Source organism: Grammomys surdaster, unplaced genomic scaffold (genome assembly GCF_004785775.1).
Source record: "Grammomys surdaster isolate TR1022 unplaced genomic scaffold, NIH_TR_1.0 185, whole genome shotgun sequence".
In the NCBI taxonomy this organism is placed as follows: Eukaryota; Metazoa; Chordata; class Mammalia; order Rodentia; family Muridae; genus Grammomys; species Grammomys surdaster.
Window position 1 is genome coordinate 3,071,247 of NW_021604630.1, and position 14,694 is coordinate 3,085,940.

Below are 14,694 nucleotides of genomic sequence, written 5' to 3' on the forward strand. Positions count from 1 at the left end.
AGAGAGAGAGAGAGAGAGAGAGAGAGAGAGAGAGAGAGAGAGAGAGAGAATTAAATGCAATGAAAAATAAAACAAAGTAGCTTGTAAAGGGAAATTATTTTGTTATAGGAACCTGGGTAACCTTGCAAACGAGTAGTAGTTGATCCCATTTTGAGGAAACAGGCTGTTCGTTTCTATTGGCATGAGTCAGGGCCTTTAGGAAGGTACTAAGACCAGTATTTAGATTTTACAAACTATGAGTTAACTCTTGTAGCAAAGTAAAGATATTTGATTAGTTGTCTGTTACCCTGAAAATGCAAAAATATTATCTTGTAGATGGCAATATTTGGCTCAGGTTCATCATGTCTTGGGCAGACTGAGGAAATGTGTACAAGACACGTAAATAGTGAGGTTCATACTGGTTTGTTGTTTTCTGATGGTCAGGACATGGGGATGTAAGGCCTGTGTTTTGTTTGATAGAGTGAGTACTGTAACTGAGCCACTCCCTCCAGCTGGGCTGCTTACTGTTGAGCAGCCCAGCTGGAGCGTGAGGTGACTAGAGACCCTTTGTCATCTGATGTTACCATTGGCTTCTTAGTCGGTCTCAGTGTGTGTATGTAGGGACATAATGCTAAAATCTGCCACATTCCCAGAAAATCAGATTAGCTGCCAAATAATGAGATTCTGAATGAAATGTCAATTTGTTTCCCAATCTAGGCTTAAAACAACAAAGATGTTGTCTGCTATCAAAAAAAACAACAACATAAAACAAAAACCAGTCCTTATATGTAACATGATCAATGCAATTTCTCATAATTTTTCTTTTATCCTTAGAAAATTTTAAGGAAGGTAGAGTATCATCAGCTTCCTGTTTCAGAGATGAAACCTTCATCCTATGGATGAAAGATTTTTGTTTTCCTAACATAATGGAACTAGTGATATTTAAGTAGACATGAAAGCTAGTCTGAGGAGAAGCAGGAGGGAACTGGAATTCTCTGGAGTCAGGTTTTCATAACACATTATTCCTTCACTGGAACAGTTTTGGTGCTTCTAAGCTAAAGCTCCAGGAAGAAGATTCGTCACAGCCTTTATCCATCTCGAGTGTACGTAAGAGTGGCGTGCGCCATGGAAAACGGCTGCCAGGTATCACCAACTTGGAAAGTTATTGAGTAGGGGAGCTCGTTACCAGCCTGGGAAAACATTTTCCACCTTTAAAAATGCAGTGTGGACTATAGCTATGATTTACTGAAATGGTTTTATTTTCTGTGCATGTGTTCTGCTCCAAATGTCATACTTCTGTAGTATTTGGACTTACTCTAATACTCTGAGAAGAAGTGTACTTTACAAAATCTTGTAATATACAAAACCACTATACGGCTAAAGTCTTACAAACCAAAAAGGGAACACCGTGGTGTCTCAGAATTTTACACCTACTATTCCCTCATCCTTACTGATCATTAATGATAAGTGCAAAAGCGATTTGAGAACGTATTCAAAGCAAGTAGTCAATCAGTGTTTTAAACATCATAGGAATACTTTGTATTCAGAGGTCATATAAATCAAAGCAACAATTTTTTTTAAACAAAACATAGTAACTGTCACAAAAGCGATGGAACAAGCCCAGGAACAAACAATAATTTGAGCAGCTCTGTGGGTAATGAGAAAGGAACTGTTTCATTAACAACTCACTAGAGTACGGTTTCTCAATGTTGGAGGACAGCAGAGTTCCTGAGCCCCCTGGCTGTAAGGATGTCTACCTCACAGAGTCTGTGCAGAGGAGCAGAGACTTCTTACAAATTTTGTGATTTGGAGAGTTTGTTCAGCATTTATTCTTTGGAATAAAAATAGTTTGAAAGTTTTTAATGTGTTATGTTTCTATTTCTTTGTTTACTTTAAAATTTACAAGTTTTGAAAGACCACTGACTGACATGTAACATTCACAGTGGCGTTTAAATATTTTGCGTATTAATATTTTACTTTTTACTATGGCCCATATATTATACATTTGTATGTATGTGTATATATACATATGTATATATATTTGTCTGTATATGTGTGTACATATGTGTGTGAATATATATATTATATATAATACGTGTGTGTGTGTATATATATATATATATATATATATATATATATTCATTCCTTTATGGAGCTATGTCCAAAATAATATATACTTCATTGTAGTTTCTTTACTCGGTGTTAATTTAGGCTGAATTCCAGAAGGGAAATTTCCCCTTTTTCATCTTTATAGGTTAGAATATGATGTTTTTACACATCTGTACATTGTACATTTATAAACTTAGGCGATGAACACTATCTCTCAGCTGAATCCAGAAAATCTAGGTCCAGTCCTAGGACCACAGAAGTCGATACCTTTGACTGAAAAGATTGATCAGTGGTTATTTAAGAACACTGGCTGCTCTTTTAGAGGACCCAGGTTCAATTCCCATCCACATGGTAGCTGACAACCCTCTCCAGCCCCAGAGTATCTGTTACCCTCTTCTGGCTTGTGTAGGTACACAGACATACATGCAGTCAAAACCCCTACATATAAAAATAAAGTTCAGAAAAATTAAAAATAGAAGGTGCCTCCTAGAGAAAGAAAGGCTATATTGTAAGTCAAGAATCTTGTAATGGTTGCTGGACAGTAGTAGTACCTATGTCTTTTCCTTCCAATATATGATTACTTCATAGGTATCAAATACATTTGTTCTTGAATGGAAAAAACAGGTTATAATCTGAAACATCTCTTTTGTTTTTGTTTTTTTATAAAGGGTCTCTGTCTCAAAACCAGGATGGCTTTGAACTCACCTGCCTCATTCTCCTCTCTCAAGTACTGATATTAAGAGCATGCACCATCACACCTTGTTTGAAACATCTTTTTGATAAGAACACTCAAAAATCTTTTTCCAGATAAATCTGGTAAAAATTAACTATAATTGTTCTGTATGAGCATCAATGATCTTGTTACCTTCAGCCTCTAGCATCCAATAACTGCCTTACAGTAGTTTCTTTACCACTGCTGGCCATCCAGTATCACAATCAAATTAACTTTGAATTCACTTTGTTTGGTGTGGTGGTTTGAATATGCTTGGCCCAGGGAGTGACACTAGTTGTGGCCTTGTTGGAAGCGTGTCACTTTGGGGTGGGCTTTGAGAACTTCCTCCTAGCTGCCTCCTGATGCCAGTTTTCTCCTGGCTGCCTTCCAATCAATATGGAGAACTCTTGTCTCCTTCTTCACCACTGTATCTGCCTGGATGCTGCCATGTTTTCTGACATGATGATAAATGGACTGAACCTCTAAACCTATAAGCCAGCCCCAATTAAATGTCCCACAGAAGAGGTACATTGGTCATGGTGTGTCTTCATGGAAACAGAAGTTGGTACCATGAGTGGGTTATTGATGTGCTAGGCCTGACCATGCTTTTGTTTGGAGGAATATGGACTTTGGGACACTGGAATGTTGGTGTGATAGGCCTGGTCATGTTTTTGTTTGGAGGAATGTGAATTTTGGGACTTTAGATTTAGAAAGCTATAGGATGCTTTAAGTGGGATTTAATGGGATTGAATTCTAGTAGGAATATGGAAGACAGTGGTGCTGAGGGTGATTTGAATTTTGGAGCTCGTTCTTATATTTTGATGAAGATGAAGAAGTGGCTGCTTTTTGCCCTTGTTTGAAAAGTCTACCTGAGGCTAAGACAAAGGAGATTTCTATTAGTTACACTGACAAGGGAAGTCTCAGAAAAGTCCAGCATAGACTCTGTCCTCTCATTTACTCTCATGAAGAACATTTTGATTAATCATAACAAGCTTAGAAAGGAAAAACAGGAAACGTATGGTTCAAGTAATACAAGAGCACCAGGAAGTACAGTGGAGCTGAATGGTGTGTTTGAGGAGATAACTAGATTAAGGGAGTGGTGACTTAGGGGTAAGATCCCACCCAGCTAAGCTTATTGTTTATTCATTTGCAGTTGAATAAGAAATAGCTCTATCATGCTAGGCATAATTATTACTTGATTGTTGTTTTCATTTGGACTTTTAATCTGGAATGAATTCTAATCCAAATTAAAATGAATAGAAATGAAAGGCAAACCTGTGATCCAGATCTTGAGGCATAGTGGCCATGAAAATCTTAGGCCCAGTCATAGTGGTATGCACCTTTAATCCCAGGAGACAATATTTTAGTTTTTTTTTGACTGGTTTCTTTAGACATTTATTTTGTGTGTAGTGGTGGGGTGGGGGACATGTGTTTGGAGGTCATAGAACAACTTGAGAGAATTAAAATTCTCCCCTTCCACCATGTGAATCCTGGGATTGTGGCAATGAACTGCTGTGCCCAGTTCTTAATCAGAATCTCTTTAGAACTGGGCTTGGCTGACCATTCATTCCCCAGGCTAATACACATCTTTCATTCAAGTTTTGCTGATCCGATTTCAGTTTGTCTATTCAGAAAGTCATTCTCTCCTCTCCTGGCTAGCTCAACCTTGAGAATAATTCAATCTTCAAATCTAAGCCTTTTAAGACAATTGCTGATGCATGTGCAGCATCAGATATAATATAAGATCCTGTGTAGCCGGGCGGTGGTGCCGCACGCCTTTAATCCCAGCATTTGGGAGGCAGAGGCAGGCAGATTTCTGAGTTCGAGAGTTTGAGGCTAGCCTGGTCTACAGAGTGAGTTCCAGGACAGCCAGGGCTACACAGAGAAACCCTGTCTCGAAAAACCAAAACCAAAACCAAAAAAAAGATCCTGTGTAAAAGATACCCAGTTTCATCCAGTGGTAATGTCTTAGAAAACTACTGTACAATAATTGGTGTTAGCAGCTAATATTTAATCAGAACCAAGATACTGGTTCTTTTACAGTGAAGATACTGGAACTTTTACAGGGTTTTATCACAAAGGTTCTTCATGTTGCCTGTTTTCACTCACACTTTTCCTCCCTACCTGCAGAAAAATCACTAATATGCTCTCCTTTCTATCATTTTGCCATTTTCAAGAATGTTACAATAGTCAGGCATGGTGGTGTACCCCTTCAGTTCTAGCACTCAGGACAGAGAGGGAGGTAGATTTCTGAGTTCAAGGCCAGCTAGGTATGTACACAGCGAGACCCTGTCTTGAAGGGTAGTAGAGGGATTGTCATAAAAAAAAAATAATTACTATAAATATATAAGGAAAACAAGGTATAAATTTAAACAAGCCTGTACTTTATTACTTATTGCCTGGCCTTCTTTGTGTATTTAAATTGTATCTTGGATAACACATTTTCTGATTTTGCATCCCCATGTATGCAGTAGCATTCTTTGCCCTACCCCAGCTCCAAACATTGAATGTACTCTAGCTCCCTCCATAATCCATATGGGCCAAAGTCCATAAACCTGGGACTCATTAAACATTAAGGCTTAAGAAATCTCTAGTCAGGTCAATAAGTTTTAGGGCCTTCCAGCAGGGTGCTTTCATGACATTAATGTTGGCTTTATACATTCAGTCCTTAACTTGGGTCTTACCAGCCACTGTCATCCTTATTTGGGTCTTGATATATCCTTCCCATATCCCTAAATGAGTGCCATGAGAAAAGCATGCTATCTAGATCAGGAACATGCTTCTAATCACTCTGGAGGAGGATTACTGCAAGTTTGAGCCAGTCTGGGCTATAGAGTGAGACCTTACCTCAAAATACAACCTAATTATCTGGTCAGAGTCCCTAATGCAGACTTTATTCTTTGAGACTATAGTTCTTTCTGGCCTCAAGCTCAGCATGTAGGTTAGGTGGACTGGATTGCTGATTCTCTCCAGCTCCTATGAGCTGGGATTACAGCACCACCATGCTTGGCATCCTCAGGGTAGTCTTTTAGAGAATATATGACATGATGTAGAAGATTAAGAGATATATGTAGGGAAAATATTGTGTCTATGTTGTTGCATGCAAGCCACTGTGTACTTGTGGAGGTTAGAGGACAAATTACAGCAGTCATTTCTTCCCCTCCTACCATGTGGGAGCTGGGGATTGAATTAAGGTCATTAAGGCTAGGTGGCAAATGTCCTTTACTTGCTGAGCCATCTTTCTTGCTCCAAGAAATTTTTTAAGATCACTGATATCTTTAATTAGCTTACGTATTATGCTTGGAATCAAACATAGGGCCTTGTCTATACTAAGCAAGCACCAGACTACATCTTCAACCCAGTTAGTTTAAAAACACAATTTAAAGGGGAAAAAATAGCTCATCAGAAAAATAGTAACCTCTGTCAGCTGCATCCCGGAAAGAACAGAGCTGATGCTAAGCTATACAAATGTGACCTTTAGCAGAGAGAATATACTTGGCTTTCTAGTAAACTACTAACACCAAACTGTCAGTTAAGATTAGAGTCTGGGTATCTATCAATGGCCAGTATAAAATGTTAGACTGACCTTTTTCCTTTTCCTTATTTTTGGTGGTAGAGTCCTGGAGATAAAACCAAGGCCTGTACAGTTAGGCAAGTATTCTACCTTGAAGCCTAATCTGACATCTAACAACTTTAATTTACTCTCTATGGTTTGGAATGCACACGAGGGTCATTTGGTAGGCAAAATGGCAGTTAAAATCAAAGTGGCCATGGTCATGCCGGATCCTTAAAATACAACATTGTTCATGTTTGTGTATAAAATATGCACTAATTTTGTAGGGATTCAGAGCCTATTTGTGAATCCTACATTAAAGTTTCTTTTCAATTTAGTACTACAGCTTTTTTCCCATTGAAAAGTATGGTCTGGAAAGCCTGAATGCTGTACCAAAAAGATCCTAGAGACTGGAGAGGTAGCTCAGTTATCAAGGGTGCTTTCTGCTGCTACCACCTACACAGTGATTCCCAAGGGTCTGTCACCCATTCCAAGGGATCTCATGCCTTCTTCTGGCCTGCGTGGGCACCTCCATGCATGTGTGCACATAAGCTTATGCACACATGTGCACAGACACACACAATCATTCGAGTTCTTTAGCTCAGGGTGAGTGTGCCAGCATGTCTGGGTTCTGGTATCAGCCGCCTTCTTGCTGTATTCTCACATGGATGAGAACGAACACTCCTGTCTCTTACAAGGACCCTAATAATTCCCTTCCATCCCACCTCTACCTACCATAATAGAGGTTAGGCTTCAGTGTGGAGATCTCAGACACAGTTAGTCCACAGCAGGTTTGTAGGAAGCCACATGGCTCTTTTTGTCTTGTAAGATACCCTTGTATGTCTACAATTAGTGACAAAACATGCTTTGTTAATAAAGTGCATTTCAAATGCAATATTTTCATTTTATATATTTGAATTCAAGATCTTTTTTCTTGTTTTCTGAGACAAAGTTTTTCTGTGTAACCCTAGCTGTCCTAGAACTTGCTTTGTAGACTAGATTAGCCTGGGACAGAGATTCATCAGCCTCTACCTCCTGAGTGCAGGGATTCAAGGCATAAGGCACCACCACCTGGACTAAGAATTTCATACATGTAAAAACATTTTTGAGACAGTGTTTCACTATGTAGACTGGCTTCAACTTCACAATCCCCTTCCTTTACAGGGATGCCACACCACCACCGATTTAAACTCCTGCTTATCACGTAAGGAATCGGCTTTTCAAAACTCTCCCTTACATGGTGTTCTATCAGCAAGTGAAGGAATTTTTGGCCTTTCAAGACGTTACAGTTAAAATTAGTCTCATATTTGTTCCCTTAAATAGCCAGAATATTACAGCTAAGGCTTAATCTTTGATATCTATTGAAACATCAAAGAGACCAAATGAGTATATAAACATTTATTGTTCCTTTAGGAGTACAGTGTTGCATTTTTGTACAGCCCTTATTAATAAGCTTTTTTAGTTAGTATAATCACCAAAAATCATATAAACTGCATTACCACTGGGATCTTGGGTCTGGGCTCCTGTCAGCTTCCTATCCCTTCATCTTTGCCACCTCTCCCTCCCCAAAAAAGGAAGAAAGAGACGAGGCACAACAGCGTAGAGTAGATGAGAAGATAAGTGCTTTATTGCAGAGTAAAGTAGAGCACAGTCCCAAGAGTGGACGACGGCCAAAGGGGCCATTGTACCGATCTATGTTTTAGGTAAGATTTACCCATTTCTGAAACAAACCGGTCTCCTGAGAGTCTTTGTCTTGTCTAGGTGGTTGACGGGCCTGTCTGGTTTGACTCTTACGTGAGAGCAATGGTACATCTTCATTCTTCATCAGAAAGCCAACTACAACACAGTCATTTAACATGTACGGTTCCCGGAGACAGACTGATTTAATTATATGTTAATAACCTTACAGGCAGACCAGCATGTCACATCTCCCCTCCCAGCGCCAGAGGTAGGACTTGGGTCCCAATCTTGTAGATAATATTTGATCTTGCAGTTCCACTCTTCGGTTTACAGCCTGTTTATTATTAATAAAAACCTCGAGTTTGATCAAGTCTGCTAATATCTAGCCATATAGAACCATCAATGAGTTATAAACATACTGGCCAGCACCCCTGTTAATAGCATCTTTCTGTCCAAGTAGCCACTCCTGGAATGTAGTTTCATCTACATATTTTTAAACATTTTCTTTTTTGTCTGACTTCTTGACCACTATGTATGTAGGAGTCATCCATTATAGCTTCTAGCATTTTTGAGGGTCTCATAATTCAGGCTGGTCTTGTATTGATATGTAGACAAGGCCGACCTTGAACTTTCGATCCTCCAGTCTCCCCCTCCTGAGTGCTAGGATGACCAGTGTGTCATCATGCCCAGTTTTAAGTGCATGCAAGGTGAGCACTACCAATTGAGCAACACAGCTAGCCCATGGCCTCATTGTTTTGATTGCTATTGATTGTGGACTATGCCACATGTATTGACTGAACTGTTAATGGATAATTGGTTTATTTTCACCAACCTTTTCAAAATGTTGGGACCTGAATGTGCAGGCCTTTAATTAGGAGGCAGAGATACATCTCTCTTAAGTTCAAGGCTAGCCTGGTCTATATGATGAGTTCCAGACCAGCCAGGGGTACAAAGTGAGTGGTCTCAAAAAAGAAAGGGGAGAAAAAAAGTGAATTTTTGTGGTCTGTGCTGTTGCCTGAATCCATGTTGATATCGGTGCTCTGGGCAGCCACCAGGACCATACTCTTACAAGTGGCCTACACTAGAGGCTATAGCAGGTCTGTGCTGCCATGGAGGGCCATGTCTGGGTCCATGGTCCTACTGTGCTGGGGTCTACATTTATGTCCATAGTCTGTGCTGCTACCTCTAGCCATGTTGATGTCTGTGGGCTGCACTGCTGCTGGGGCCATATCGGTGCGAGTGGCCTGTGCTGCCACCTGAGGCTGAGGCCATGGTGATGTGTGGTCTGAGCTGCCTCTGAGGGCCTTGTCTGTTGTCTGTGGTCCTACTTCGGTCAGTAGCCCTGTCCATAGTCTGTCGCCACAAACCAAGCGGAGGCTCAGGATCCATGCCCCTGTATCGATGACTGCACACAGTTTAGAGAGAGGGGCATGGAAGGCTTCTGTGACCACCCCAGTCCCCATTCCAAAAGAAAACCAGTCTAGACAGGAAACCATCGAAGAGAACTCAGGATACTGAAGTGTAACTCTCTACAACTGATGGCTTCTGGAGTGTGTGCAGGGAGTGATAGAGTCAGTCCTATTTACAGAGCAGGTCACTGCGAGTTTGACCATGCTATAATGAGTAGATAGATTACAAAAATTGGGCTTTTTAAATTTTTTAAAAAAATTATTATCTTTATTTTTACTTTTTCAGGGGGTCACAAGCGTGGGAGGGAAGACACGGAAGGACTGAGAAGTGTGAATGAGTGAATGATGTGAAATGCCCAGAGAATCAATAAAAATGTTATGTTTAAACAAAGGTGAAAGTTACATTTCTATTAAGCTAATACATTTGCAGATCACATAGTGAAAATTTAGGCTAGAAGACTATTTTATAAAGAAAACCACAATGTGTTTAGTTCAAAAGATATTTTTAACTTTACAATTTACTATAATACAATTTACCGTATCTGTAAATTTACCATTTTGAAATTGGCGCAATTAAGGATGATGTCCAGCAAAATAAAAGTATGTATTTCACTTCCAAGTTGTGAACAATAAGAAGACAGAGGATGAATAAGAGAAAAATCCAGCCATGTAACACATACAACAACCTGATGTTTTCCTCTGAATCAGTGACCACAAAACAGGCACTCTAGAGTGATCCTTGTACACTTCCCTAGTGGTTTGCAGTCTTAAGCCTGGAACCAGTGGTAAAGGAAAGTTGGAGCCCTCTCTTGGAGTTCTTAGTCTTATTAACAAAAGAATTAAAGGATGGACTCTAAGGAAGCTAAAGCACAATTTTATTAGAGATTAAAAGAAAAAAAAGTCCAGGGCAAGCCAGCTGTAGAGCTCAGCGGCTGTCTGAAGAGGAGAGGACAATGGTTAAAAACCAACCAACCAAACCCTCTGTACCATGTAAGTTGGTATGAAAGTCAAACACACTGTGGACAAGCAAGCCCATATGTTGGGGACAGAGGCTTTGGAGAAAGTAAGAAAGCCCCAAATGTTAGGGAAATCCCAAGTATTAAGAAAGCATGCTTAGAAAAGAGAGAAAGAAAAGTAGGCAGACTTATGAAGATGGATAGCTACAGCCAAGAATTCTACAGCACCAGGGGCATGGATTCTGTCAAGGTATACAGTACCTCATTCCACCTGTATCTGTCATGTCTTAAGGTGAACCTGCCTTTCTAGGGGTGGGCCCTTGGCCAAGGTAATTGACTGATCTGGTCCAACTGGATGGTTAGGGCTTCACCCAGGCCAGGGAGGATATTGTTTGGACCACAAGTGTTTTCTTAATGGGCCTTTACTGCATTCTCTAACACCACTTTTAACTTTCTCTTCTGACACCCCGAGTCCTACAAACTGCCCCTAGCTTAACATGCTTCCAAGTTTCTATTTTGTTGTGAGTAGTTCTTTCACTTTTGTATTACATACATAGATCTAATGTTCAAGCCAGTTGCTCAATGGAGAACCATGCTCAAACCCCACCCAGTTCTCTCACTCTCCTCTCACTAAGCTGTACTGCCTGCACTACATGCATCTTGTTCTTGCCACTTCTGGCTTTCTGCTACCACCTTCACCCAAGCCACCACTCTTTGCTCATTAACAACAGCCTCTTAATTGGTTTGTCTTTTTGAATTGTTGTCCTTCTGCAACTCTTAAAATAAGTAGAATTACCTTTTTAAAATACTAGTGCCTAAAATGGCTCAGTGGCCACTGAACTCCATACTAATACCCAACTCCTTCAATCTTTACTTCATGCCCTTTTCCTAACTGGGCTCCAACACCAGGGCCTGGACCTCTTCTATTGGCTGTACTTTCAAACACAGGTTGGTGCTGTAGCATATACTCCCAGTGTCTCCTCACCTTCGTCCATTCCATCCTCTAACAATTCAAATATTCGTTTCTTGAATGAGATACCTACTCTAATTAGAGCACGTGGGGAGTTTTCTCGTAATCATCCTTATTCAGGTACCTTAGTATAATTTACCCTCTTATTCTACCTTTCCCTTTATAGACTCTAAGCTCTATGGAGATACATGAAGATGCCTCATTAACACTTCTATATATAACATGCTAGCCCCATTTGGGTGCATAATATATAACAATGAGCACATGAAGAAGTGAGTGATCACTTCCCCCATCGCCCACTTCACATCTCACAGCCCACTCCACCTCAGCGCAGCAGGATTGACTGTTTGATAGGTTCTGACTTTGTATGCCTTGGTTGGCTAGAATTCACTACGACCAGGTTGTCCACAAACTCAGCACAATTCTTGCCTTTCCTTTGTGAAGGCTGAGATTACAAGAGTGTGCTACCAAGCCTGCACTTGCAGAGTATCTTTAAAACTGGATCACCCTTCTGCTTAGAAGCTGACTGTGGAGACAGGCCGTTGCTCAGTACAATAGCCTCAGCATGGTAAACAAGTAAAGCCTATTCTCCATTTTAGAGCAAACTAGCTTACACCGACCTACAGAACTTCTTAGGGTCTCATCTTCCACCTTCCTCTCTAGCCGCATCTCTTACTTGTCCCCTAAGCCGCTGCACTCAGCAACTCTAACACACGCCTGCTTTTCCTCCAACAGGCTGGAGACACCAAGCCTCGGGAGGCGGGCTTCACCATTCCTTATGGTACCAGGTGCAGACTAGGTCCTCAGTTAATTCCCAGCCTTTCAGTAGTTACTTCCTCTGTAGGCCAGTCCTAGCCTCATCTTTAAAAACTGCAACCTCCCACCAACCCTTCTCACATTTCTGTGTGACTCCCCTTCTTCTCACTACAGAACGCTAGCTTAGGAAAATAACTAGTAAGGCAGACTAATACACCACCCATCTTCACTAATATAGCCCCTTAGAAGTACATAACAGATTTTCAATAAATACTTATCAAGCCAGTTGATCTGTTTAGAGTTTAAGGTAATTAAGTAAATTATTTTTAGAGTAGCATCTGTTAACCATATCTTGATTTTTTTTTTCTTTACAGTGGATTAGAGTAGAGAACCTAGTAGCAATACCTTTTAAAATGTTAATACATTACTATTCTGGTGTTCCTAGTATACAGCTACTGCTCTGAAACTAACTTAGGTAGTTTCTAGGTAGGTCCATTTAATTCAACATTTCCTAAATACTTTGTGACAATCAAAGCTGCTGAGGCTACTGGGTTCAGTAAGATGCTGCCAGCCTCAACAGCACCTCAGTTCAGATGAGATACAGAGATATTATAGCACATAATTACAGAGATTAAGTACAGAATTTCACCGGCACAAAAAGGTAATGCCTTACTTAGGGAAGGTAAGGAACGCTTGACAGAAATAATACATAAGATACGTCTTAAGTATAGATTGGAAGGTCAGGGGATGGGCATTCCAGTCCAAGCAAAATAGCCTATTTGAGCAGTTACAGAGGAGCTTAAGGACAAACAGGGGAAGATGGTAAAAACACAGAAGTACCTGCTGCGCAGGCTATAAAGCCACCATAAGTAACTGGGACTTTATTCACTACAGAGGTATGTAGCCTCTGAAGTCTAAGCTTTGTAAGCAAGGAACTGGCAGTGTTTTTATGAGGGACCTAGAAAGCTGGAGACTAGGGCTGACAAGAAGTTGAGGAGACTGTGAGTACTTGAATTCAAGGATGGTGGTGAGAGAATGACCAAGAGGTGCCCTTGCCTGGAGTTCTAGATGGTGTGAACTGCCGTGTGGGTTCTGGGAATCGAACCTGGGTCCTCTGAAAGAGCAACAAGTGTTCTTCTCCCACTGAGTTAAGTCCTAGTTTTGTTTTTGTTTATCTCAGTGATACCAGGGTTTCAGATTTAAGTACTTGGCGAATGCATTAAACCATATATATACATGATGACTCAGAAGGCAAGTCCATGTGTGTCGACGTTAAAAGTGCTAGGAAATGACGCTATGTGGGTTCAAGAGTCGAAGTTCTACAGAGATGGCAGGCATTAAATGGATCCCTGAGACAAGCAATTTTTAAGGGTACAGAAAATAAGTTGATAAGGGAGAATGAGCCCCAGATTCAAAACTACAGAGGATCAAGCATGGAAAATCGCGGCAGCAGTTCGCAATTTTCAGCACAGACACAGCACAAAGGTAACAACGTTCAGAAGTGCTCTTCCGGGCTGGAGAGAGGGCTCAGTGGTTAAGAGCAGACTGCTCTTTCAGAGGTCCTGAGTTTAATCCCCAGCAATCACATGGCTCACAACCATCTGTAAGGGGATCAACGCCCTCTTCTGGTGTGTCTGAAGATAGCAACAGTGTATTCACATACATAAAATAAACTAAAACCAAAAAAAAAGTGCTCCTTCTCAGAAGAAATGAAATGTGTTTTTGTCCTCGTTGTCTAATTAGACGGTCGTCTGGATTCTGAACGTGGACCACTGGTTTATACAAATCACACCTCCGCAGCCGCCCTTTTTAAAAATTACGTGTGATCAGGAACGAGCTTCCCCACGTTCCCTTTAGGCTTTTGCACCCAACAGGCTGCTCTGTTTCAAGCTGCAGCAGAAAACGACGGACAGATTAAACCACAGTCGCGAGGACAAGACCCTACAAGACCGACTGAAGTAAAGCTCCCAAACAAACGCGCCTTCTTCCGGCCAAGGCGCAGAAGACCCACCCACTTCCGCACTGCTGACCACGCCCCAGGGGCACGCCTCGCCCTAGCCAATGGTCAGCTTCCCTGGGAACGTTACCTTCGGCTAATCAGAGCCTGCGAGCGAACTCCTCGCGAGAGGTGAGGTTGAAGCTGCCTCCGCCATCTTGAAGATGGGAGACGGGCGACAGCTGTGGTCTTTCTGCTAAAGCAAACAGCAACAACGGACCGGGTAGTCACCTCCCCATCCCCCACGGTGAGGTAATCTTCCCCGTAACCGCTGACCAAAGCCACCGAAAGCAGCGAGCGTTATCAAAGCCGGGCGCAGCGACACTTGACGGCCCCTTCACCTGCCTCCCGGGCAGAAGGGAAGTGTGGAGGGCCAGAAGGATGGTGCAGTCCTGCTCCGCCTACGGCTGCAAGAACCGGTACGATAAGGACAAGCCCGTCTCCTTCCACAAGTAGGTAACTGGCGTGCTCCGCGGCCGCGGCAGGGGCGCGCGGGCGGGTGGAGGCGGAGCCCGGCGCGTGGCCGCGCGAGACCTGGAGGAGGCGGGGCGGCCGGCGGGCTCGGGCGGCTGAC

At 41.7% G+C, this 14,694-nt stretch overlaps 1 protein-coding gene and 1 long non-coding RNA gene across 3 annotated transcripts in view; both read left to right on the forward strand.

The window, feature by feature from the left end:
- The first annotated feature begins 7,370 nt into the window (after positions 1–7,370).
- Positions 7,371–8,399, forward strand: LOC114621979. The gene is made up of 2 exons (XR_003711511.1): positions 7,371–7,557; positions 8,115–8,399. It is a non-coding gene; the product is annotated as an uncharacterized LOC114621979 (long non-coding RNA).
- A 5,810-nt stretch (positions 8,400–14,209) lies between these two features.
- Positions 14,210–14,694, forward strand: part of Thap1 (THAP domain containing 1) — a 6,265-nt gene continuing 5,780 nt past the window's right edge. Inside the window, exon 1 of one of the 2 annotated variants that reach the window (XM_028768333.1) lies at positions 14,210–14,572. In XM_028768333.1, coding sequence (XP_028624166.1) covers positions 14,502–14,572 — 71 coding nt within the window. In that variant the 5' untranslated portion in view covers positions 14,210–14,501. The remainder of the gene's footprint in view (positions 14,573–14,694) is intronic. The other variant, XM_028768331.1, reaches the window with a different exon arrangement.